Source organism: Lygodium microphyllum, chromosome 9 (assembly GCF_053477565.2).
Source record: "Lygodium microphyllum isolate KBCC chromosome 9, Lygodium_microphyllum_v1.1.10, whole genome shotgun sequence".
In the NCBI taxonomy this organism is placed as follows: Eukaryota; Viridiplantae; Streptophyta; class Polypodiopsida; order Schizaeales; family Lygodiaceae; genus Lygodium; species Lygodium microphyllum.
This window is the reverse complement of record NC_141143.1, coordinates 107,845,190-107,871,019: the sequence shown is the minus strand read 5'-3', so window position 1 is coordinate 107,871,019 and position 25,830 is coordinate 107,845,190. Positions and strand designations below refer to the sequence as shown.

Sequence of the window (25,830 nt, the reverse complement as noted above, 5' to 3'; positions counted from 1 at the left end):
CAAATACAACATGAATTGAAAAATATATGATAACACCAGAAGATAAGTCATTTAAATCATATAGACAAAACAATATATCAACTACAAACATCTTTAGCACAATACCATCAAACACTATTCAAATAACAAATGACCAATACTACATCAACACAAAACAAAGAGCTTTATTCAATGACATAGCATATGCATTCATCTATATGTTATCAGAGGAGTAGGGACAGGAAAAGCAACATTGCTTAAAATCCTAGTTGAATTGCTCTCACGAAAACTTTCAATAATGTATTGCGATCCATTGAAACCTAAAGTCTTAAAACTTGCGGACATAAGAAAGGTAACTTGTAACATAGATGGTTTAACATTACACTCAGATTTGCAATACCAATAAAAAGTAACGGTTTTGAAATTATATGCTTGCATATTATATATATTTAAATAAAAACAATTGTAAAATCCAAAAGTTTGTAACTTAAGTCCTCAATTTCTTTTTCTAAGTCTAAGAAATGGGTATTGTAAAATCCAAAAGTCTTAAGTCCTCAATTTCTTTTTCTAAGTCTAAGAAATGGCTTGACACTACTGGCTTTTTCTAAGTCTAAGAAATGGCTTGACACTACTGGCTTTGTAGTGAACTTACCAGTTGCCTGGTGATGGGGACAAAGGAGGCGCGAGAAGACAAGGCTCTCTTCTGTTGACGTTGTGGCTATGGAAGTCGCCTTAACTTAACCTGCTTTTGGAAGAAGAAGAAGAAGAGCAGCAGCAGCAGCAGTTTGCTGCTCGGACATGGATCAGTCATCGTCTGCTGACATCAGAATAGGTTTCAGCTGACTTGCATGAATTTTCGAAAGCCATGGCTTGTGAATATGCTTTCCTGCATTTTCTTTTAGCTGAATTTTTCTCTGTAAATCTCAGACGGACCTCAAATGCTGGCTTAAGTAGAATATTTGAGAATTATGGTCTATTCTCTTCGTTTGCCTGAGCAAGAGTGTGGGAAAGAATGCTTGATTTCGATTGTACATGCTGTCTCTTACTGCTTCTGCATTTGCTTAAGCAGAGGATTGAAAAGAATTCTGCTGAATTTCAGGCCTTCTAAGGCTGGCTTGCGCAGAGTATTTGAAAATCATGGTAGTCTATTTCTTCATTTGCCCAAGCAGTAGTACGGAAAAGAATGTATACATTCAATTGTACATGCTGCCTTTTAGTGTTCTGCAATCGTTTAAGCAGAGGATTGGGAAGAATTGTGCTGAATTTCACTATTCCAGCTATTTTGCGTTTTGAGGAAACATGTCAATTCAAATTACATGCTGTCTTTTGTGGTTCTCACCTGAAAATTAGTGGGTTTTTCAATCCAAATTTATGATGTGTTTTGGCAATTTGGAGATGCAGGTGGTGAGCTTCCATTCCGGCTTGCTTTGACGGGATATGCTGGTCATTTGCGGGTAGAACCATTGCCACCCGTTGCTCGGGACACACCACTTAGTTCTCTACCAGACCTTATACTGGTAGGTGTCTCATCATCATTCATGATAAGTACGAGGGGTGGTGATGTTGTCTGTGACCAGAAGCCTTATCTGATGATATTTAGGCATTCTTATAAGAATTTTGAAGGGAAAGATTCATGGGTACTTTTGCATTTAGAAGGAAACCTCATAGCACAAGGCCGTCTCACTTTTTATCGGCCTTGTTTACAATTGAATGCTTCACAGTTGTCAAACAAAGAAATATTAATAATACTCCAGTTAGGTGGGAAAGAACTAGTCTTTCAAGATTAAAATGTAAAATCTGGTAGTTTATTTCAGGCATTTGTGTAAAATCGAGCTTGCTCTTTTTGATGCCTTCAAATTTCTTTTGAAGGATGATTGCAAATTTCTTTTGAAATGAGTCAAATCTCAGCCTTTTAGAACTTTCAAATCTCAAGATTGAAATTTCTGATTTGTTGAGATCGTTTTTCATGACACAGCCATCGGCTCTACCCAAGGAAACACCAGAATCTTTACGGGAATCCATTGAGCGCAAATATCTTACACCTCTTCTAGATCATGAGGCAGATACTGCAGACAACAGTGGCAAGATGTGGGATTTTGAGTGGTTGAGTGAAAGACTTCCAAATTTGGAGCCGAGTCTTCCACGTACAGCTGTTGTTCCTGTTTGGGAGCCACCTTTTCAGCGAAAGAGGAAACAAAAGCAGAACCCCTCAGTTGTTGAAAACAAGGATGTAGAAGGTGATAAACATGTCAGTGATCTTGACAGCTGGATTCCAGAGTTTGAAGAAGTAAGCATTATGTTTTACCAATGAACTTGCAGTCAAGTAGGGAAGAAAAGATGGAATTCCTTTACTGTAACATCTTATATTAGAATATTGATGAAACTTGTTTGTTCTCCTTAATTCCTAGCTTGACATTTAGCCCTTCCTCAAACTCCTTACCTCTCGCTTTACATTGGCTCAAATTTTGATGTCTAAGGTTTACACCAAGAGCTTTGCATTTAAACCTTAACAAAATCGTGATGTTTATTTTGCTTCTTGAATAAATGGCTGATACATTTAGTTACTTTGATTTCTCTCTTTTTTACATCCTAAAATAGTTGATGTTTATTTTGCTTCTTGAATAAATGGCTGATACATTCGATTACTTTCATTTCTCTCTTTTTTAACATATTTCTTAAAATGGTACATAAGCTGTTTCCCCCCCCTCTAAGGTGGACGTGATTCATCATGCTGAAACTGCGAATAATTCATCATCAGTACTGCGAAGGCCAGGGTTGGTGGAGGATTTTGTGCGAGGGAGCACTAGCAATCATCCATTTTTGCCTGGAGGTTTTGACATTTCACATGCATTAGATAAGGATCATGTTGGAGCAGGATCTGCTGTTGATGGATTGCAAGCTATATTAGCAGGAGGACCACTCCATTCTGTGCCTCCAGGGTTTACAAAAGGACTTGATTTTGGTACTCCTGAGGTAAGGGTGTTGTGTTTTTACATTAGTTAAATGATTGCTTGTGACTAAATCTCATGCATTCGATTAAACAAAAACCTTAAAAGAGATATCAAGCCTTTGGGTTTGATTTCATATTTGGTGCTTTCTAGCATGGTCGGCTACTCGATGTATCTATTCATGTTGTCACATAGCACCAATATTCAATTCAATGAACATGTGGAATCTCTCATTTAGTTCAAAATTGAATGACTTTGAATGGCTCAAATGTTCAAAAAAGATCTATTTTTAAAAGAAAGCTTCATATTATATATCTATAGCCAATATTTTTTAAACATTTGAAACAACAATTCAAGTGCCAAAACACCCCTAAAATACTAGATGATTTACAACACCAATCTATGTATGCAACAATTTATACAATTCAAAAAAAAAGTCACGCAGTGGACGACTCTAGACATTCTTTGTAATCCTTGTCAAGAGTTCCAAATTTATGCTATGTTTGTTCTTGTAATTATTGGAGCATCCACAATTTCTTAGCACCTTGTTTTAGATTCTTATTGGTATGTGACTTTGTTTTAGTAGAAAGGCTCAACAACTCTAAGTTTTCTGGTTGTTTTAGTAGAATGAGAAAGAGAGTAAAAGCAACAATGGATACATGAGTGTGTTAGACACTTGCTTATGCATGTCTTCTCTTTTGCACTATAAAAGGTGTTGCTGGCTGTCATATAAGGTGTTGGGACCCAATCGATCCACTTTTGTGGAAAGCCTATCCGATCCATGGTACCCTCTAGGAAATGCGAATTGGCTTTGGCAAATAGGCTTTCTCAAAATCCAAAAGAGGCACTACATTTCCTTGTTCATTGTCCAAGGCCCACTCTGTGGCCTCAAGAAAGTAAAGATATTGTCTATGATACTACAATCTTGAATAAAGGTTATCCAAGTGCCATGAGTGATGTTTGGAAGGAGGGAGGAAAAGTTTGTTGATGATAATCTTTGCCAGTGTGATGAATGAGACTGATAGGAGAGAGAGAGAGAGAGAGAGAGAGAGAGAGAGAGAGAGAGTAGAAGAGGAGAGAGAAAGACAGGAAAGAAGGGAGAAAGAGGAAGGAAGCCATGGATGCTGAGGAAGAAGGTGAAGAGCTAGTTCTTGATTATACGTGGATGCCCTGAATTGGGTCTCTTACACCTTTTATACCCCGGTTAGTTTGACTAGGTATTTAACTTCTAGTTTTTGTGTGTCCCGCTCATTACATTCCATCCTGACGTGACCTCCAAAGTTTTTGCCCTAAAAAACAAAAGACAACTGGAGGGGAACGTGTTAGAGTGGCTAGTGAGTGGGGCTACAAAGTACTAGTTTAATCAAAATTATAATGAGAAGATTGGATGGGGGAAGGGTATGTAGCCAAGGAGAATCGGGGTAGGGGACAAGATATGGTTGATATGCATGCCGTGGGCATGGTCGTAAGGGAACAATGCCACCAATTCATTTTTACTGAGGGCATGAAGATTATGGACAGAATGCTGTCCACCATAGGCCTGCTGAGGTAAATCTGTCATAACTTTTGATGGGCTGTTGCAAATGGGGCATGCCACATGTCAAAATGGAGCTTATGATGAGCACTTTCAGCCCATGTACGAAGTGCATGGTTGTAGTTAATGTGGGTGCAAAACTGTTCTAAAACAGTGTGTAGTCTGCAGGTGAAACCAACCTTCCTTTCGTGGATGGGTGATAATTCCCTAATCACAACTTAGTTACAGTAGTAATATTTATTACAAAATTGAGAAATGCAAATTAATTTACAATCTTGGACAATGGACATTGTGTTGGCCCCAAAATTGGCGCTCCTTTCGGTATTTATTTAACTTAATCGAAGAAGAAGTTGATGTACAATGGGATTTTCCCAATCCCTTTCGGTATTCCAACTCCCCTTACTGTCCAAAATGAACAGTAAGTTTTCAATCTCATTTGCCCCTTGATTCGGGCAGTCAATCGGTCTTTATCTGCTTTGATGGAGATGGAAAATGTCCAAAATTCATTGATTTTTGCTGGTCCCTTCACTTGAATTTGACTAATCCCTTTCGGTATTCCAACTCTCCTTGTTGTCCAAAATGAACAATAAGTTTTCAATCTCATTTGCCCCTTGATTCAGGCAGTCAATTGGTCTTTATATGCTTTGATAGAGATGGAAAATGCCCCAAATTCATTGATTTGCTGGTCCCTCCACTTGAATTTGACTAAAAATAGCTTCAGTCCTGTTGAATCCAAGTCTTGGAGCTTTCAATTTCTGGCGCGTTTCTCAGGCTGCTGCTAAAGCCTAATTTTTGTTGCAAATTAGGGTTTACAACAGAGAAATCTGAAATTTCTCAGCCTCTGGTGATCTCAATACTTTAATCTTTGGAGCAAGGTTGTAGAAAGGCTGGGAGATGAGACAGAATGTTAAGGAGAGAGAAAATTTAGACTTTCTTTGAGAAGAGTTGAAGAAAATCTGTCATTAACTGTTGCTGCCTTGTCTCAACAGCTTGTAGATGCTGTCACGTGCTAATCAGACCAGTAGCATCTCATCCCTCTCTCTTGCAAGCTGAATACACTAAAAGGCCTCTCTAGTCTCTAAAGACGTTTTTCAATCATGTATGGGCATTTTTGACAAGTGGTAGCCTTTTCAAATGGTTTTTCCAACGTTATCTATAATTAAATATTAATTTTTAATCTTTAAATACTGAAAATTAATCTAATAATTATTTCAGTGCCTTGAAAAATAATATGATTGGCCAATAAATAAACAGACTAGGCAACTTCCATTCCCAAGTGTCTCTGTATCATCTTTGACCATTAGATTGGCGTTAGGTATCATTAAACACCACTTTTCTAGTGTCACCAACTGACACTTAGGGCCAAATGAATGACCTAGGCCAATAACTGGCACCAGATACCACCACGTACCTGTGCTGCATAACTTATAGCAACTTTTGCCTTTGACATTCTGTGATTTTGTTGGGTCTCGGACTTGTAAATTTACTCTAACCCTAGTTACACCTCTCATGTGCAACATTTACTTAACCATGTGATAAAAAAATTAATTCACATGTTAAGTGAGGTTTCAAAAATACATGTCCTCATGACAACTCTCTCCCTTAAAATCTTTGCAATCCTCGATTGCATTGCTAAATGCATCATAAGCAAAATAGTGGATTGGAATTTCCACAAGGCATCATAGTTAACATAACATTGCGCATTGTTGCTCAACCATTCCATATGTCTAACACATGTTGAAAATTACCAGCCAATCATAACATAACATAAGATTCACAAAGAATCTTAAAAACATTGCCAGATTATCATGTGACATGTCTATTTCTCATGAGCTCAACTCATTTTGCAATCAAACCATAGCATAGCATAACCAAGCATAAACTATGGCTAAAATATTAGTGGCATCGTAACATATGTTGTTGTCCATGGAACCAAATGTAAACCATCGAAAATTGCATATAATTTGATCACTTGCTGATCTGAGAACTGATTATAAACTGTTGTAAATGTGACCCCAAATTAATCACAAACTCAGTGTAAAAACCGATCAGCAATCAATGCAAAAATTGATCCCAAAAGTGATCAAAAACCGTTCTCAAGCTGATAAAAAACATAGCTGAAATTGATCAGAATTTTTCTCTCAAAATTGAGGTAAAATTCATACCAAATTGATCATAAGTTGATGCAAAAGTATAGTTTTAATGTCCGAGTGAAACTCATAAAAAAATTACCAATCACACCCGAATAAGTTGGGCCTTGCACACCATGCATAGGTTGTTGCATACCATAGGCATTTGTGTCATATATCCTCGTATGCCATCCCTGACCCACCATAGCATGAAATTAGTGCCATCACAAAAGTATCACGGCTGCCCTATAATTGCATGCATGCCCTTCTGTCCAAAAAGCATTGATTGGTGCTTCCAAGTTGGCTTTGCATATGCATCAATTGCCCCATTGGTATCATTTGCTTATGCTCACTACCCACATTTGAAACTTCATGCTATTGTATTGCCTCTTCCTTCGGTGCATCTTGCTGTCTCGAAGCTCTCGAAGATGACTTCCTTTCTTGCCTTTGCTGCCTCCCTTTAAGGGTTTAAAAAGCGCATAAACTAAGAATCATTTGCCAATTGCATGAACATTTTAGCTACTATTATCAGTTGATCTTTAAAATGGTCATCGAATTCCTCTTGCCCTTACCTCCTTATCTCAAGCTTAGCAAAGCCAACAGCCCGAAAGATGATGTGGAAGAAAATGCTATGAAGGGAGTTCCTTATGCATCAGCTTGTGGCTCTCTTATGTATGCTATGGTTGCTACTCGTCGAGACATTGCTCATGCAGTGGGAGTTGTTAGCAGGTTTATGTCAAATCTTGGCAAAGCACATTGGGAGGCTGTCAAGTGTATTCTGTGATACCTTAAGGGTACACAAAGAAAATGGGCAGGGTTCACTTAGTTTGTGTAAACGCCCCGAACAACGTAGTATGCTTAACAATTATGATATTCGCTTGTTTTCGAGATTTAATATAAAAGAGAATGAACACTTAAAGCTGAAAATGAAAATTACTCACAAAATTACAGCCATGAAAATGTAAAAGTAACGGAGACAAGATTGAGGGTTGAAGATGGGCAACCCCGTCTCCCCCCCCCCCCTCCTCCTCCCGAAGGAATGTATTTCTCCTCACTCTCAGGTTGATTGTAACTGAGCTCTTCCCTAAGGGACTTGGGTTGAGCAGAAATACATTCCTTCGGAGAGAGGGGGAGGGGTTTTTGCCCATCTTCAACCCTCAATCTTGTCTCCATTACTTTTACATTTTCATGGCTGTAATTTTGTGAGTAATTTTCATTTTCAGCTTTAAGTGTTCATTCTCTTTTATATTAAATCTTGAAAACAAGCGAATATCATAATTGTTAAGCATACTACGTTGTTTGGGGCGTTTACAGTGGTATCAGAGCTTTGGCTCGGTCCTCACCCCAACACTGGTAGTGCTTACAATTATAAGTTTGTTTGTTTTCAGCCCTTGCATTGAGTGCTTGAGCATATTTTTTTTTTCTTAAGAGTCTCAATGGATCAGTCGAGTGTTATCCTTCAAGCCATTCAAAGTCTTAGACTGGGGAAATCAGCCTTTCTCCATCGTTGCACAGTAATACATGGATAGGGCTTGCTTCTTGTTGCTAAAATGGAAGAAAGAGCTTGAGAAGGAGGTGCTGTAATGAATTTACAGGCTTGCTGTTCTGTAAAACAGCAGTGATAGAAGAGAGAATATGGAGAAATTTGATAATGGAGAAGTGGGGGATGATGATGGGGATGGATGGGGCCAGTTTCTGGCTATCTGTGGGTGCTGTACATGAGTTTACAGCAAAGAAAAATGATGCTGAATGAAGAAAAACGAGCTCTTATTTATAGGAGAGGGAAGAGCTAGTACAAAAGGGAAAAGTGGAGTAGCACAAGACAAGTGTCTAGCCACATGTCATGAGATGTGAAAAGTGGTGGGACACTTGGAAACTTGTGTGACAAGTGTCTTGACACTTGTCTCTTCTCTATGGCCTTCCTTTTTGGGTTGAATACTGTCAAGAATAGAAACAACCAAATTTAGTAAGCACAGTCAGAGTATAGAACTTACTATTTTTAGAATGACATCCCTATTTTTTAGGACTAGCATTTTTAGGCTAATTCGAGGCTCCTAAAATTTAGGGACCTCCTAAAATTTAGGGATCTCCTAAAATTTAGGGACCCCCCCAATATGGGTGTCATATGAAAGCTTTTTCCGTGTACATCGCAAAAACGGTATCAGAATCTTCATGTGACTTTCATATGCAAAGAAATGTGCATTTCAAGCTTTCAGCCCACACATGCACATTATACAAGCATTTCATGATCATGCCATCTTATTGATTGTAATTGTCTGTTCTGGTGGATCTAGCCCACACTTCAAGGCATCAATCTTTTCTGTATGCGAGTCTAACCTTGATATGCGTGAGTTCTGGTCACAGGCGCCTAATCGGGCCATATAGGTGGAAGTGTGAACTATCTTTTCTCTAACCCACCACGTGGGTCCACCATAGCCTGTGACCACTCATCAGTGGCCAGCTCCAATGCACTTTTCTTTAACATCTAATTAGTGCAAAGGAAATAAATTTAATAAATCATTATATAGACAAATTAATGAAAAAGGATACAAATTCTGTTTCTATAGAGTTGTGATAGTTTGTAGGGTTATTGTGATGCAGACATGGCAGGTGACTTGGACACTCGTAGGTCCACTAGCGGGTATGTCTTTACAGTTGCTGGTGGGGCTATTTCTTGGTGTTCCAGGTTGCAGAACATTGTTGCATTGAGTATCACTGAAGTTGAATACATATCAGCTACTGAAGCTTCTAAGGAAGCTATATGGTTGAGCAGACTTGCAAATGATCTCGGCATGTCTATGGGTACTGCAGTTTTGGGATGTGATAGCTAGAGTGCTGTGTATCTGGCTAAGAATGCCATGTATCATTCACGCACAAAGCATATAGATGTGCGATATCACTTCATCAGACAGATTCTGGAAGATGGTCAAATCACATTGACCAAGATTAAAACACAAGATAACCTTGCAGATGTTCTCACTAAAAGTCACGAAAAGTCTAAGCAAAGCTCAGCACGAGCATTGCATTCGATTAGTGGGAGTTGGTTAGCTAGAGGTTCATATTGGACCTTTAAGCAGGAGGTTGTTGGGATAAAGGCCCGGTGACCTCCGTGTATAGTACACACACGTTGTACATGTGAACGCACCCTTTACGTGCCCTAAGTATAAATACATTTTATTCTTTGTGTACCAACACATGGTTGGTACACTCTAATCGACTGGTACCTTTCACTCTGCTTACTCTCTCCAACTGTCACACTCTCATACTCACTCTAGCTCTCTCTCTCTCTCTCTCTCTCTCTGTGCTGTGCCCCCTCTTGGTCCAAGATATGTGATGGGTTGGGTGAGAAAACCCTCGTGAACAAAGGGAATCTTGATGGTTTGAGAAAGGGAATGTAAAGACTTTGTGGGAACAATAACTTGAACCAATAGGTATTTGTGTGGACCTTTCGATACTGCATCGGCAAACTCCCTCTCTCTGTGTATGACATGGCTGAATGCACTACCAATCTCGAAGAGGTATGGCGAAAAGTACTCATTGAAACCAAGAGATGGTGATAGCAGTGCCATCTCCAATTGATGAGTAGTCGGAAGTCCTAATCCTTGATCCATGTGTCTAAGTATGCCACTAATGATCTAATATCAAGCAGGCTTGTAGCAAGTGTTGCCTTCATTTGCTTGGGCGAGCCAAATTGGAGCATGAACCACCCCTTCCCCCAGGGGTACCACTTGTGTGACCTTGGCAGGAGTAGCGATAAGGGCCAATTGGATGGAGTCCTTGACGATGCAAATGGGCAGGTGATCTCCAAACAATGTGTAGGCTAGAGAAGATGCCTCTAAGGGCTGTTTCTTTGTCCCTAAGTGCCAGCTTTGTGTTGAGAGTGAAGCAAATCAGCGGAAGGCATTGACTGAGTGTGTGTGGGGGACTGGCTACAATCTCATGCAATGCACTAGCTTCATGTGACTGTGGTGTTGGCTCTCATTGGACGACCGGTGCTTGCAAATGGGGATATGCTAAAATAGGGGAGATGGATGCAGCTTGAGCAAGGAATTGGATGAAGGCTGCAAGGGTGGATGAAGAAGTTGAGGATGCCATGTGTGAAAGAGGGAAGGGGCTGTCACTCGATTGAGAGGCATTAGGCAGGGGCCCTACTTGAAAGAGGCGGGATTGCTTCGAGCAAGGGTGGGACTGCTTCCCAAGGATGTTTGTGATAAAACTGAATTTGACATGGTAGCCCTTGCTTCAATTGATGGTGGAGGCCATTGTGACTAATGCAAGGTGATTCAAGAGAACTCAAGTGCATAGTCGCTTAGAGATGCCCTCTCCATTGCTTGCTTCTCCTAATCTACTTGCAACCCTGATGTGTCACACATGCCTAGGAAGGAGACAACACCCATCTCAGTCGCCTACTTTGTGCGTCTCTTGTAGTCATGCTTGCAACCTTTGCTTCGATAGTGTGTCATTGTTAGCTTGTGTCAAATCACATTCTTTTACCTTGGGAAGTCATCAATCTAAGATACTCTCTTGCTAGGAGCTGCCCTAATGTTAAAGCAACTTAAGAGGACTCACTTGTGAAATTGCATAATCTTGTCTACATTGCTAACACTAGTCTATGATATGCATTTATAGCACCCTTCCAATATGTATGGATCTCAACATACTTGTAAATAATTATCGCAACTATTGATATTATCATACCTTAAGAAAAAGAAACGGAGATGACTACAAAGACAAGTTCGCATATCCTCATGTGGATTTTGAAGTTGTCAATGTCTTGAATGTTTAAGAACAAATTTACCATACCTATCATTTGTCAGTAGTTTTATGGTGCCATTTTGACTCAAACACTCCTTGTTCTTATAAAATTTGGGATCACAATATCATGCACGTAGTTATTACCAAGACAATACAAGGCATAATCAAGAGCAATGGGGACAATGTAAAACAACTTAATATTGATGATTTAGCAAGGATTAAAGATTCTAACATTTGTTTATTGATTGCAGCCTTTCCTTGCATGTAGACACAACATTCGAGAGGATTTTTTTGTGGAAAGATCGCAAAGAAAATTGAAAGATATAGAAGTGAGTACATTGTTCTATGGTGGTTATAAGTTTTCTCCCACTACTATATGTTTATGACCAAACGGTAAATTTTATAGGTTGCTATTTGATTATATGTGGTATCCATGAATAATATTCCCTTTTCTTTTTGAAGTTGGGTCAATTGCAGTTCAAGGACCTTTTCAAAAGAGCTTGGGAACATGAGAAAATCAATGAAATAGAGGAAGAAGGTGCTCATTTCTACTTTATGAAAGCATCTAATGGAAATTTGGTGAAGGCTAGCTATGAGCTCATATAAGTTGTCTTGTCTCACTCCTTTACTAACAATATAAGTTGTCCCATTTTTACTCTACCAACAATATTACTAGATTTTTGCTCCTATATTGTTGAATACAAGTTTGAGACCACAATAACGGAGCTATGACCCTCTTATGCATCAAAAGGGCAACCCCTACTTGTAGCATAAAGACTCTAATAGTCAACTTTTGGTTCTTTTCTTTGCCATGCCTAAACTTACTATTGATACCTATTTTTATTCATTTTAAGTGTAATTACATCTCTTTAAGTAGCCCATTATTATCAAATTCATAACACCCACCATCATCAATTTTATTGCTTGAGATTGAGATGGTAGCATGAAAGCACTAGTGCAAATATCGTTCTCTTAATTGACATTTCTGTTATTTGAGTTGTAAAACTACTTCTTGTGAGTGTGTTTGCATAGATTGTCAGTTCATAATTAGGCACATTTAGTATGCAGCTCATATTTATGGTGTGCTTTGGTTAGGATAGGTTAAATCATGGTTCACCATGGGCCACTAAGCACCAAAATCAGTGTCATGATTGTAGATCACTTGGGTCGCAGAAGTTAAACCTTGCCACACTTTGTAAAAATGACTGCTGAACGTCAAAAGAGATGAACAAGAAAGCAAGAAGGCATGAGCACTGAATGGAGAAATGGGCAATGGAATCCATATACCAAAGCATGAAAAGATGCATATAAACCACATGGTGTAGTTGCTTGGGATGGGGAATAAGAATGGGACCCCTTGGAACTAGGGGAAATGGCTAAGGTTAGGGAATGGGAATGGGAGGAGTACCTTTGTGTGTGTGTGTGTGTGTTGTATACACATACATGCATGCACACACAGAAGATGTGTATGTGTGTGTCTATACATGTGCATGGATGTGGTAGACAGCATTTCAAAAATACAAGTGAAAAAGTGAAAACTTGTATTTGTACTTCAAAGATAGCATAGTAGGCATGGAATGGAAATGAGAGGTCTTGGGGGGTGGGAATATGAGAGGGAACAACTTCTATGGTATGCAAGATACATATATGTCTGAATTTATTTATTCATATGCTTTACAAAAGCTCTCCAAAAGAAACATGTACAATTTGCAAAACATGATAGTCAATTCCATAGATGAGACATCAATTACATTGAAATGGAACACAAGTTCCAAAATAGATGACAATCTAAGATCAAACTAGATGAAAGAGTCACAAAGCATCGAGATAGCCTATAGGTGGCACAAGCTACGAGAGAGAAAGAAGAGAGAGAAAGTTATATTAACATCTACAAAAGGCCAAATCAGCCTATGAGACCAAAATGTTACATCTAAGAAGTTTGGGAAGTGTCCCAAAAAAGCTGTCATCTAACGCTATGACTAATTAAATGGAAAATAAACACTGAACAATACATAGCTGATGAGTACAGAATGATGTCTAAGCTAGATACAATGTGGAATTGCTCAAGAAGCGCTCTCATCCACGGATATCTCTATTGCTCAAGAGAGACTGTCATCCCAGGATGTTTGTCATGGGCCTATCTAGCATAGAGAGGCTGAAGTGGTGAAGTAGGGTCCCTCGGTGGCGGTGTAGTATCCTTTGTACTTGTAGATGTTGCCTCTTGCAAGGGCGTGGACCAGTTGGGCGTGGGCGTGGGTGATGGGCTCTGCATCTCTCTGTGGCTGTGACTAGGGTGGTTTGTCATGGTGGGGCTTTCGATCAGACCAATGAGGCCTCTGTAGTGGAGGGAGTAGTCAATGCTTTGTAGAACTCCATGAGTGCATGCTGGTGTGTGGCTCTGTCTGTGCTGCTAGGTTTGTAAGAGGTGCTCTCTGTGGTGGTGTAGCTCCAGTAAGAAGAGCTCTTGACATCTTTGATCCAGGAAATTCATAACCCTGGATAGTGGCCCAAATCCCTCATTGAACAAGCAATAGAAGTGGCCTCAAATCTCATAGTACATTGGGCATCTACGTAAGTAGTGCTCCTCCACAGCTAACAAAGCTGGCAAATCCTGTCCTTCAAGGGGAGGGAGTCTACACCATATCTACCTGTCTCAATTTGGAGCTGGTGTGCAGATGTATGGAGCTGTCCAGTGGCACATTGTACACCATGAGACGAGTGCGAATCCATGTATCTTGTGTGGACAACAAAGCCATTGGGTGATATGTGTAGAAGATGCTTTTAGTAGAAAGCCATCTTTGTCCCCAAATCCTTAGTAGGTATCACCCATGCCCTGGCTATGTCTGTTTGAGTAATATCCATCCTAATGATGTGGTTTATCTGCTCTCGATTGAGCTCCAAGTAAGGGCAGGCTAAGCTATACTCTAGTGGTGGGAGGTGATCCATGTGTATTCCATGTAATAATTGTCCATGCCTCTCTCTGGGCATATCAGCACTCAGTATTCCCCCTGTAATGCTAGCTATCTAGATGACTCTAGTGCAAGGTTCATCAGCTCTCACCCCTCATATATCTCCTCCCTCTTGGGTAGTGGCTGATCTTATGTGGCTCTGCTCGTGTGGTAGAGGCTTGATCCCCATATAAGGGCTCCATATAGAAGTGCTGGTGTGACCAAAGTGTCAAAGAGCTAGAGCTTTGTTCGAGGCTCCTAAAATTGTATGTATGCGCACTGGCTATCCATTGACCCTAGAGCCGCATTACATTGTGTCAACCTATCCTCTGTCGCTCTCCTCAAAGTGAATCTCTGCTTGAAAATGTAATAAATATATCTTTGGACCACCTCCACTATCTCGTTTCTATATGTGAAATGGGATACTGATCACCGAATCCACTAGGAGGAAGTATTAAACACCATAATCTTGGTTTTCCCAAGGCTCATTGTGAGATCTTTGTCTTGACAAAAGGCATGTAGTGCATCTAGGTGGTGCTGCAATCTCTCCAGTAAGCTGGAGATTGTATTTGTATCAATGCCCCCCCCAAGCCAGCTCCCTCTCTTTGAAGTCCATCAATGTAGTTTGATATCTCAGCAATATAAAGGCCGAATACATTAGGTGAGAGTGGGCATCCTTCTTCCATCCAAACGGTGGAGGTGATCTCCTTCGACAACCCTCATGGTGCTCGTATTGGTCTTGTAACAGATGAGTATAGTGCTAGTATCCCCTATCTCATCTCCGTCGGGACCTCTAGCTCTTGTAGTCTGTGCATGAGCCTAGTGTGTGATACTATGTCAAAGGCCTTATGGAAATTCACAATGCTTCAATATATCTGCCTCCTTTGTGCCCTTCTCTTCTTGATGATGGCTCGGAGTGTGAGGATATGATCGAGTGGAGTAGCCCCTCTTAAACCTTGCATGTCCACATTCTTGATGTTGATGTTCTTCTCTACCCATTTGCGCAGCTTATGCTCTAGTATCAATCCTTAAAGCTTGGCTAGCACATAGCCAACCATGGCCGTCCCTATAGTTCATATAAACCATATAGTCTCTAGCTTTTAGGATTGTATTAGCTGACCAACTAGCAGGGAAGTCTTCACACAGGGCCTTGTGGAACAGGTGGGCTAAAAGGGGTGGTAGGATATCATTGGTATGTATTAGATGCTCTACCACTTGTCCATCATGGTCTTGGGCTTGACCACTTTGGAGTATATCGATGTTGCAAACCCTCGCTGTGTTGAAGACGGTGGATGATGTGTGTTTGTCCTTTGGTGGTCGGAGCAATGGGGATTGCCCATGTACCTGGTATAATGAGGTAGTATATGCATGCTATGTATTTGGGGAGGTGATGGGTGTATGGATTTGGGGCTCTTGGAATGCCTTCCACTCCTCCTTGCTATCCTGTCCCAAGAATAGTTGGCAAAACTCTTGCTCCAATTTGGATAGAAATGCCCTCTTCTTGCGCTGCACTAAGTGGCGAAAGATCGAGTGTGTTTGGTTGTGTGTGTGGGACTCTCATGCTTCACTTTGTTGGAGATGAAGACAAGTTCCCTTACACTCCTCGTCATACCAGCTATTCTGTGGGACATTCTTGCTTGGGGGGGTGGTATGGGTCCATGTGTGGAAAGAATACATGGTGGCTGAGTTGTGAAGTGCTCTAGCTAGCTGTGCTATAAAATCCTCTAGGGGTATGTGGAGATCCATCTCCTGCAAGCTCTAAAGATGATTCGAGCAAGCACTCACTATCAATTTAGTGAAGTGGTATTTGGGGAATCTCGGGTGGTTGCTCACTTGAGGGATCATATCATGTTTGTAGGTGATAGTAGGTGTGGTTGGCTGCCACTACTGGTGGATAAGGGGACACTTTGAAGGATTGTATGTCAGGAGTGAGGGATAAGGGCCCTAGGAGATAGTCCACCATGCTTGCTGTTGGTCTCTGTATAGATCCTTTGGAGGGGGCTTCTCTTGTATGTCCGGATGCATGCTTATATGGAAAGCATGTGAGTGTCCGATCTAGGCGAGAGAGAGAGAGAGAGAGAGAGAGAGAGAGAGAGAGAGAGAGAGAGAGAGAGGGGGGGGGGGTGGGGGGAGACTATCTTTATCCCATGTCTTGGCTGTGTTTAGGTCCATTCTAATGATGCGGTTTAGCTCCTCTCAGCTAAGCTCCAAGTGAGGGCAATCCAAGCTGTACTCTAGCGGTGGGAGGTGATCCATGCGTAATCCACGTAGCCATAACCTTGCCTCTATCCGAGCATACCAACGCTTAGTATCCCCTTGTAATGCTAGACTCCTCCCATGTAGTGGTGGATGTAATAGGTGTGGCATAGGGTAGTGCTCTTTGAAAAGCCTCCAAGCCTCTCTAGGGTTGTGGATCAAGAACAATTGATATAGGTCTCGCTCTAGTTGGGCCAAGGATGCTCACTTCTTTTGCTGTGTTTGTGCCTGCTTGTGGGTAGTGGACCCAAGTGCTATCTCTCTGTAGCTCACTCGTCATCATACCAGCTATTCTGAGGTGTCACCCCGGTGGGGGCTCTTTGTGTGGGTCGTGAGTGTAGGAAGGCTACACCTTCGGCTATGTGTAGGCCCTTACTGAATTGTTGAGTCAGCTCGTGTAATGGAACATCGGGGTCTACATCATGTAACAATTTTGAGGATCTTCTACCTCATAGATGCCCTTTGTCTCTCTAGAAAAGAGAGATCTTGGGTGTTGGTGAGTTGCATGGTGGGTATGCATATCATTGAATTGGAGGTCAATGGTGAATGATAGGTAGGCATGGTCCACTGCAACTCCGAGGAGGGATGGTGATACTAAGAAGACTTGGATGTGAGATATCAACATCGATGGAGCGAGTACATAGTCTACTATGCTAGCACCATGTCGATGGGGATAACATGTGAAGGCGTTGGATAGAGGTTATCTAGTCAGGCCATTAAGGATGGCCAATCCATGTGCTGTGCCCATCTCCACAAGGTATCTCCTATTCGGTGATTTCCCCTATATCTTGAGATGTCCTTTCTAGCTGTAGCTCTGACACATCTTGCTCCCGTAGCATCTCCTCACATGCATCAAAGAAAGACATCGGGTGGGAGGCTGTCCTCGCATTAAAGTCTCCTAGTAAGATAACATCTCCCTCGTTAAAGAACTCCCAAATATCCTCATCCAAAGTCACATATGGTCATTGCCCCTTGGGTGGGGTATATCGGGATGTCATAGGGGGGAAATACCATATGGTGACATGCAAAGTGTGCTTCTCACCACACACTCTCACCACATGTATCTGGCTTGCTCATCTCTGCGGACTACTTGGATTATCTGTTGTAGCTCCTCCTTGAATAACATTGCCACTCCTCTTGACCTTTGATTACTATGGTATGTGCGTGTCTCCCTCTAGTAATTTGACTCCAATCCATAGCCTATCACCTGTGGGAGTGTAGTATGTGGTCCCTGGTGTGTCTTCGAGTAGAATACTATATCTCTCCCTCTGAATGTCTTCTCAAAAAAAGCTCCCACATCTAGTCAAAGGGCTCCCTTACAATTCCAAACTGCCACTTCAAGGCTGGTCCCATATGTCTCACACCATCCTTTGGTGCCTCTCCATGACTACTACTCTCCCTCCTCTGTGAAAAGTGAGTTTTTGTCCCTAGCCACCTTAATTTTGGCATGCACTCCCTCATGTGGGCTAGTTGGGTTGTCACCCAAGAAGAACCTTGTCCCCTTCAATGTACGGCATTGAGCTAGGAAGTCTCTCCTAGCGTTCATGGTGGGGAAGTAGAGGATGAGTGCATGTTCTTTCATGCCCTCCCCTTTTGTGCTTTTCTTGCCCAATCTCCAAGTAGAGACATTTGTTTCTTGATATTCATTAATGCGTATAGCTCCTTGGTGTCCTCATCCACTTTTTCATATATCTTCAGCCCTGTCACCTAAATATGGATTGCTCTCATATTTCTTTTTTGTTCCTCCAATGTGTCGTTGATTATGGTTGTTGTAGGTGTGTGTGTTGGTTGTTTCCTCTTCTTTGCAATTTCAGTTCATTGCTCTGCCTCCTCTACTTTCTGTTGGTTTTCTTGAGCATCTTTGCCCGAAAAACAGCCTCCTTCGTGGTCTTCTCTTGCTTCTTTTGGAGCTGTTGTACTTCCTCTTTGATGTAGGTGAGCTTGGGGCTGAGTTGAATTTCAGTGAGTTGCTGCCTAACTGATTGAATCTCCTTATCTTGAGCTTCGATCTTTGATTCCAGCGTTTTAATCTTATCGTTCGATTGCTTGTTCACTATACTCAGTCCATTATCGTACTAGTCCTTGACTTTGTTGATGGCATTTGTAATCATTTGCTCTATTTGGACCTGTGAGAGTGCGCAACGAAGGAGTTGGACGAACACAAAGAGAAGCAGAGATAAAGACAAAGATGAAGTAGAAGATGAAGGAAGAATACTGCACTGACTGAAGAAGAATGTTAATACTATGGAGATGGACTGATCAGTCCCTGCATACAGCCCAAAGCGTCAGTTAGGGCACCATATCAAGCTGATAAGACGATGGCAGCACAAAGCACGGAGAGCCGGAGTGTGTATCTGCAAACGGAAGATTGAAGATTGAAGAGTGTGTGTGTCTACCAAGTGGGGGGTGCAGCTAAAAATAGCCAAAACACCAAAAAGCTGGCCAACCTACTCGTGTAGGGGCCTAGGACTCAAATTCGAGTAGCTGCAATCGAGGAATTTCAAGGAAATTCAAGAGACCAGCCGGTCAATATCAGATTTGGGATTGAATTTGTGTTTCAAGGAGCATGGTGAAGGGCAATCGCCGAGCAAACCATGAGGCAAATTGGTTTGGAGGCTTGTTGGTCAATTTTGAGAGTAAGTGGTACTTGGATTAGTGGAGGAGGTCAAAAGATCTCGATCGTATATCTTAAAGTTTTGGATGTCTGGTATCAATGCTGGTGAGCCTATCAAGTAGTCCATAGTACTTGCCCCTCCTTTGTGATTCCAACATGTCAAATTGTCAGATCATGGCCATTGTGGCAGACTATTAAAGATGGCTAGTCTATGTGTACTTCCCAAAGTCAATAGGTGTGTCCCATAGATACTCCAGCATGTATATCGTAGAGGGAGTCACGACGGTGTTCCACTCCAACATCTTCCTGAGCATGACTGGGAGGAGAGGTGGATTTTTCTCGTGCTTGTTTCCCTAGACCTCAGTAAGGCATCGGCAGAAGACAGTAGACAGTTCCGTATTACTGTCAGACCCGTAATATGGCGTTTGCACGAAAAGTGATCCCAGGTGTGTCTTGCCCTACCAATTACGAACCCTTTTTCTTTAGCTTTGTGCACCTCTTGCTGTGTCATATATCAAGTGTGACTTGCCTTTCTTCTATGCAGCCATGTAGAGAGAAAGGGGGGGGAGAGGGTGTTGAGCTAAAATCTGCATTACTTGCTGATTAGCCTCTTAAATAGCCCCAAAACACACTAAAAAATGCTCTTTAAGAGTAAAACCCTAATACGGGGAGTAGTTCGAGAGAGTTCAGTGGAAACCCTAAAATGGAAAGCGGTTTCAGAGAGTTCAGTGGAAACCCTAATTTTTGGGGTGCCTTTTCACATCTATAAATAGACAGGCTACCCCTATTCAGCCCCATTCCCTCTGTGCAGGTTTCACACTCTCCGGTGCAGATTTCAGCCATCAGTTTACCTCCACGTGGCTGTCCAGCCCTTGCGACTGCTGCCACCAGCCTCGCAGTGTCCTAGGGCCTTCTTCCAGCTATCGCCCATTGTTAGGCGCCATCTCCCAGGCTGCGTTTGGCCTCCACCTGCCATCGCTAGCATCTCCAACATCAGGCGACATCCTATAGCCTGCTTTTGCATCCTTTTGGAGCCACCTGATTTCATTTCCCCACTTTGCAGTTGTCGCCTCTGTCTCTGGCAGCCCTTGGTGTCAACGTTTTGTAGTTTCCTCTCTCTTCGCTCTCCGACTGGTGGTCACAGACTTGGGATCTGTCTCCGGTGGACGTTACACTCCGACATTGCTCTGCTCTTAAGTACACTATACACTCTTACATTCATTTATAACATTCATTCACTTCAGAGTTGTGCTCTCTCTCCCTTTTTCTGTTTGTGTTTGAGTTTCTGTGTTTGGGGATGCACACTATTCCTTTTATGGTTTCATCATCTTCAGAGTGTTTGCCCTTCTTCCAGCATGGCGGTTTCCCCTCCCGAGACGGATTGTGCAGCATCTCTCTCGATGCTATCATGGCAGTACTTCTACCTTGCTTTTCTAACGGGGTGCTTCATCCACTTCCTTTTCTTTCATTCCTTATGGTTCTCGGCACCATCCAAAGACCGATATTAGGCTCCTCTTCTTTCTTTGGCATCTATATCCAAGTTGAGAGGGGGTTCTTTCCCTTCTTGGTATTTTACTGGCTTCATCACTTTGTCTTCGACATCGGCTTCTTCCCCTTGTTGTACCTTACCCTTTACATTGCATGATTTCATCACCTTTGTACTAGGGCGCTTGGGCAAGTGACCAATTTCCCCATGAGGGACACTGTCCAAGTGGTACATGCTGCATGAGCATTCTTCATCATGTAGCATACTTTGCATCTCATTGTGCAGAGCACCACTTGAGTGGATCCTAAGCTATTTCCATTGGCGGCTGTTGTTACCCCACCACCATCCTCCATCACATGGATACTTCATCACCTATTTTTTCTTGTCATCAACACCCTGCGCGGATGGGTTAGCTTGTACTGTTTTGTGATGTGTTGGGTGTATCCTCTCTACTCTCGTCTTCTGGGTTACTATTACTCAATTGGCCGTATCCCATAAAATTGACCTCACTTATTCAAAAAAAAAAAGTTCCATGTAGTTTCATCCGCCTTTGTAGGGCTTGGTAGGCCACTGGGCAGCTGGTGTTGTCTGATGCCTTGTCCTCTTTGGGGTGACTACTTGGATTCCCTTGGTAAGATCACCATCGCCTCTGTAGTCTTGGTAGGCCACTAGGCAGTTGACGTGCACCCTTTGTCCGATGCCTTGGTTGCTTTGGGGTGGGACGCCTTGGGGTAAGTACACATCACAATGGTTGGCCTAACCTTTCGGCTTAGTTTTGGGCCTAAGAGGGGGTGTTGAGCTAAAATATGCATTACTTGCTGATTAGCGTCTTAAACAGCCCCAAAGCACACTAAAAAATTCTCTTTTAGAGTAAAACCTTAAAACGGGAAGCAATTCGAGAGAGTTCAATTGAAACCCTAAAACAGGGAGCGGTTTTAGAGAGTTCAGTGGAAACCCTAATTTTTGGGCCGCCCTTTCACATCTATAAATAGATAGACTACCCCCATTCACCCCCATTCCGTTTGTGCAGGTTTCACACTCTCCAATGCAAATTTCAGCCATCAGTCTACCTCCACGTGGCTGTCCAGCCCTCGCGACTACTACCACCAGTCTCGCAGTGCCCTAGCGCCTTCTTCCAGCTGTCGCACACTATTAGGCGCCATCTCCTAGGTTGCGTTTGGCCTCCAGCTGCCATCGCCAGCATCTCCAACATCAGGCGACATCCAACAGCCTACGTTTGCAGCCTTTTGGAGCCGCTTGGTGTCATCTCCCCACTCTGCAGCTGTTGCCTCTGTCTCTGGCAGCCCTTGGTGTCAGTGTTTTGCAGTTTCCTCTCTCTTCACTATCTGATTGGTGGTCATAGACTTGGGATCCATCTTCGGTGGATGTCACACTCCGACATTGCTCTCTCTGCCCATGAGTACACTGTGCACTCTTACATTCATTTACAGCATTCATTCACTTCAGAGTTGTGTTCTCTCTGTTCCTTCTTCTGTTTGTGTTTGAGTTTTTGTGTTTGAGTTTTGAGTTTTGCGTTTAGGGTTTGAGTTTTTCCCTCTGTGTCTGTGTCTATCTCTTTGTGTTTCTGTCGTGGTCGTACACTTTGTGTGTCCTCAGTGCAAACCCTAGCAGTTTTCTTCATAGGGGGGAAGAGAGAGATAGTGCTTGCAGTCCGCCCTGTTTGTACCTCGACTGTCTACCCTGCAGACAAGGCATTTTCACCCCCTATACTTGTTCTTTTCACCTTGCTTTGTTTGCCCAGTTTGTAGCACGTTCCTACTTGATAGGACTGTGTGGCTTGCATTAGACGAGGGCCTACAACAGATGTCTGCCCCTGTTCCTTGATGGTAGATCTGAATTCGGTAGAGATGGATCAGGCTGATGCAGCCTTGGCTCGAGACATGGATATGGAAGAAGATACTATGGAAGAAGTCATGGCACCTTGCAGTGATGAGATGGCTTCGCTCCCTCCGGATGCTAAGTCATCTGTCAAATGCAACAAGCATCTCCATGATGAGTCTATTGTTGCCTTGGAGACCCATGCCTTGAATGATTCTCTGCCTTGCTCATATGCTGAGGTGGCTTCTACTTCGCAGGATTTGCAAGAACCAAATTGGGAACATTTGTTCAAGCTTGCGAATTCTCTTTTGGAGGAGTATGTTGAGCACAATCATTGAGCGAATCCAGCCTACACATACGAAGAGATTTTGGATATACAGGTCAATGCTCAGGAGGTTCTTCACTCCCTTTCTTCTTTTCATGAGTGAGGTGTCATTCTGTTCTTCATTGACTGGATTCCCATATTAACTAGGATCCATCAGTGGTTGACATCTCTTCTTCAGACTAATTGCACCGAGGAGATATTTGCTGGTCCGCATCGTTTCTATGAGGTGGTGCTCCGTTCTACTTTGGCATGATATTTTCTTCTCAACCAGCAACCTTTTTTCTTTGATAAACAATTGGTCCATATTGTTTCATAATGCCCAATGGCAAATTTCCAATGTCTACTCAAGCAGGCATATCTAGTATGGGTGGAAGTGGAGAGTTGTTCAGCTATTTACTGGGCCCTTCTCAAGGATGCGATGGCTGCAATGGGTCATATGTTGGTGCCCTCAAGCTTGAAGGCAACAAACCAAAATTGCTTGTGTATGTTATGGAATACTGCTAGAAAGAGACCCAATAGGTTGTGCCTCAATTGCAATGGTATGTGGCCTCTTTGGTTTTGGCTCAAATGGGATACTTTTGATGGCCATTGTTTCTCTTGTGGTTAGCTAGGTTCTCTTCATGGCCGAATGTCTTGATAGAAAGAGTACCTTGGCAGATCAGCGCATGGATATGGATGAGACCACACCCCCACTTTCTGCTAACCAGCAAATTATCCAGCCCACTCAGTCCAAAGGAAAGCAATCAGCTCCTTCTGAGGTCTTGCGACATAGGGATGGTGTGGACAGAAGGGAAAAGGGAAAAGGGAAGGAGACTTCCATGCCCGCAACATCTATCGACCCTTCTTCTTCTTCATAGGAACCCCTCCACACTTACTCATGTTGCCATGACAAATCCTCTGATGCACCTACTGCTCGAGTTCTTTCTATTGTTAAAGATCCACTAGCTTCCAAACAGCAACTGCAGCACCAACAAATGAGCTAGCTGCCGCATGCATGTGGCCTAGACAGAGAAGATCTATAGCATCTTAAAGAGTGACAACCATAATGCACTCGTGACCCTCTAGTCCAGTTGGCATTTGATGCGATTGGTAGAGTCATCATTCCATGGGATTGCAAAATCTATAATAGCAAAAGCCCACTATAGTACAAACAACAATGAATATCAGAGAGAAACATGGATACCCAAGCAAGGGGTGATCAAGCCACCACCAAGGTGCCTTGGAAAGATACTGATGTAAAACAGAGGGTAGATATAGCTGAATCTTGATGCCCATCGTGAACCAGCCACAAAAAGCACATCATGACCATAGATTCCCCGCCTTTGGCCAAACGACCATGGGGTCGTCTCATGCGGAAACAAACTAGGATTACAAAGCGCTCATTGTCTCCCCTCTTGTTATGAACATGAAATGCGAATTAGCTCTATATTTGCATTGCTAGACTGCATTGTTACATCTAATAAGCCATGCTCGGGATCCACCACACGTGAATCTAGATAAGGCTCAAAACCAATTCATTCAGTTCCATTGCTCTTATTTGTCCTTCTTGCTTTCATGTTCTATATTTCATCTCTATGCTCTTCAATCTTGTGTTTTGCTTCCATGTTTTGTCATTCTAACATGCTGTTAGACGTTTCAGGTATGCTTTGATCTTTATGGCATCAAGTTTTGAGTTTGTCGGTCAATTGTGGATTTTGGTAGTTGATTGTTAGCTTTCCTTGATTGGTTGATTGGTTGTGCTTCTTTTGCATTTCTATCTCTATTATCATTGTGTATTTTGTGAAGTCAGCATCCTACTTGCTTGGCTGGGGCATCCTTCGTAGTGTTGTCTTACTTTGTTGCTCACTATTTTCACTCTTGATATGTCATTTGCTACCTACTGTATTGTGCCATTTGGTCTTGTTTAGGACGTACTGTCGAAACTAGCCTTCCTCCTTGAATAGGATGGTAGAAACCTGATTTAAAAATTAACACTAATTACAGCAAGTATAAAATTCACATAAACTGAAAATGCAAATGTTACCACTTAATCTTGGACATTGGACAGCCTAGATGAATGAAGCACTGCAAGGTTTATCCTCTCAACTAAGAAGGTCTTTGAAGGGGTAAGTCAGACAATGTTTCATGTCTAATTTTCCATTGTTGGCTTGGCAGGTGGAGGTCCAAACGAAGCAAGCCCTGTGGTTTCTGTCAGCGAAGAAGACTGGAAAGAAGCACTTGAGGCTGAAATTACAGTTCTTGACAACATACTTGCAGATGTAAAGGAAGAAAAGAAATTGCAAAAGTCACGTGAACAGAAAAAGGCAGGCAGTGAGGTGATTCCTTTGTTTCATGCCCCATGCATAGTACATGTTTCACCGCATAAGTAATAATTGTGCAGTCCCTTTTTTGAAGCTCAACTTATGAAGCACTTCTCAAATGCTGTTAACAACAACAATCTTGGAAGGCATTCTTAACTGCTAACTAAACTACTCTATTTTATCATGTCAATATGAAGAATGATGAATCTTTAGCTGCAAGAAGCTTCATTATATTCAATTGACCCTCATTATACCTGCCCTTGTAAATCAATGAAAATAGCTGGAAGTGTGGCTAATTTAGGCTTTTAGAGTTGATTGTTTTTTCAAAAGAGACACACTTGAACACACACAAGGGGGGTGCCTCCCCTCCAAATATTAGTTGAGACAGTAGGCAAGTGCTAGGCTGGCATTTTTCCTAGGTGTAGATAGGATACCTTGCAAGCTGAATGAACAATGAAGCTTGATTGCATGGGGACCGATAGGCTGACCGTCATACATAAAGTGATGCTCTGAGTGTGTCTCCCAAGCTGCCGAGGTGTTAAAGACCATAATTTTAGTCTTTCCAAGATTAACCTTGAGACCTTTATCTTCACAAAACGCATGCAATGCATCTAGATGTCGTTGTAGTCCCTCAGGTGAATTTGAGATAAGCACCATATTGTTTGCATATAACAAAATTGGTATTAGTACCTGAGGCAAGCCGGCTCCCATACCACC

The 25,830-nt window shown here is 42.1% G+C and overlaps 1 protein-coding gene across 4 annotated transcripts in view; it reads left to right on the top strand.

The window, feature by feature from the left end:
* Positions 1-576: 576 nt before the first annotated feature.
* LOC148031405 (RNA helicase, ATP-dependent, SK12/DOB1 protein) overlaps positions 577-25,830 on the top strand; it is a 228,864-nt gene continuing 203,610 nt past the window's right edge. For 3 of the 4 annotated variants that reach the window (XM_087684930.1, XM_087684931.1, XM_087684929.1), the window contains exons 1-7: positions 577-811; positions 1,381-1,496; positions 1,955-2,266; positions 2,692-2,952; positions 11,597-11,674; positions 11,808-11,883; positions 24,968-25,128. In XM_087684930.1, coding sequence (XP_087541056.1) covers positions 778-811; positions 1,381-1,496; positions 1,955-2,266; positions 2,692-2,952; positions 11,597-11,674; positions 11,808-11,883; positions 24,968-25,128 — 1,038 coding nt within the window. In that variant the 5' untranslated portion in view covers positions 577-777. Of the gene's footprint in view, positions 812-1,048; positions 1,120-1,380; positions 1,497-1,954; positions 2,267-2,691; positions 2,953-11,596; positions 11,675-11,807; positions 11,884-24,967; positions 25,129-25,830 lie in introns of all 4 variants that reach the window. The other variant, XM_087684932.1, reaches the window with a different exon arrangement.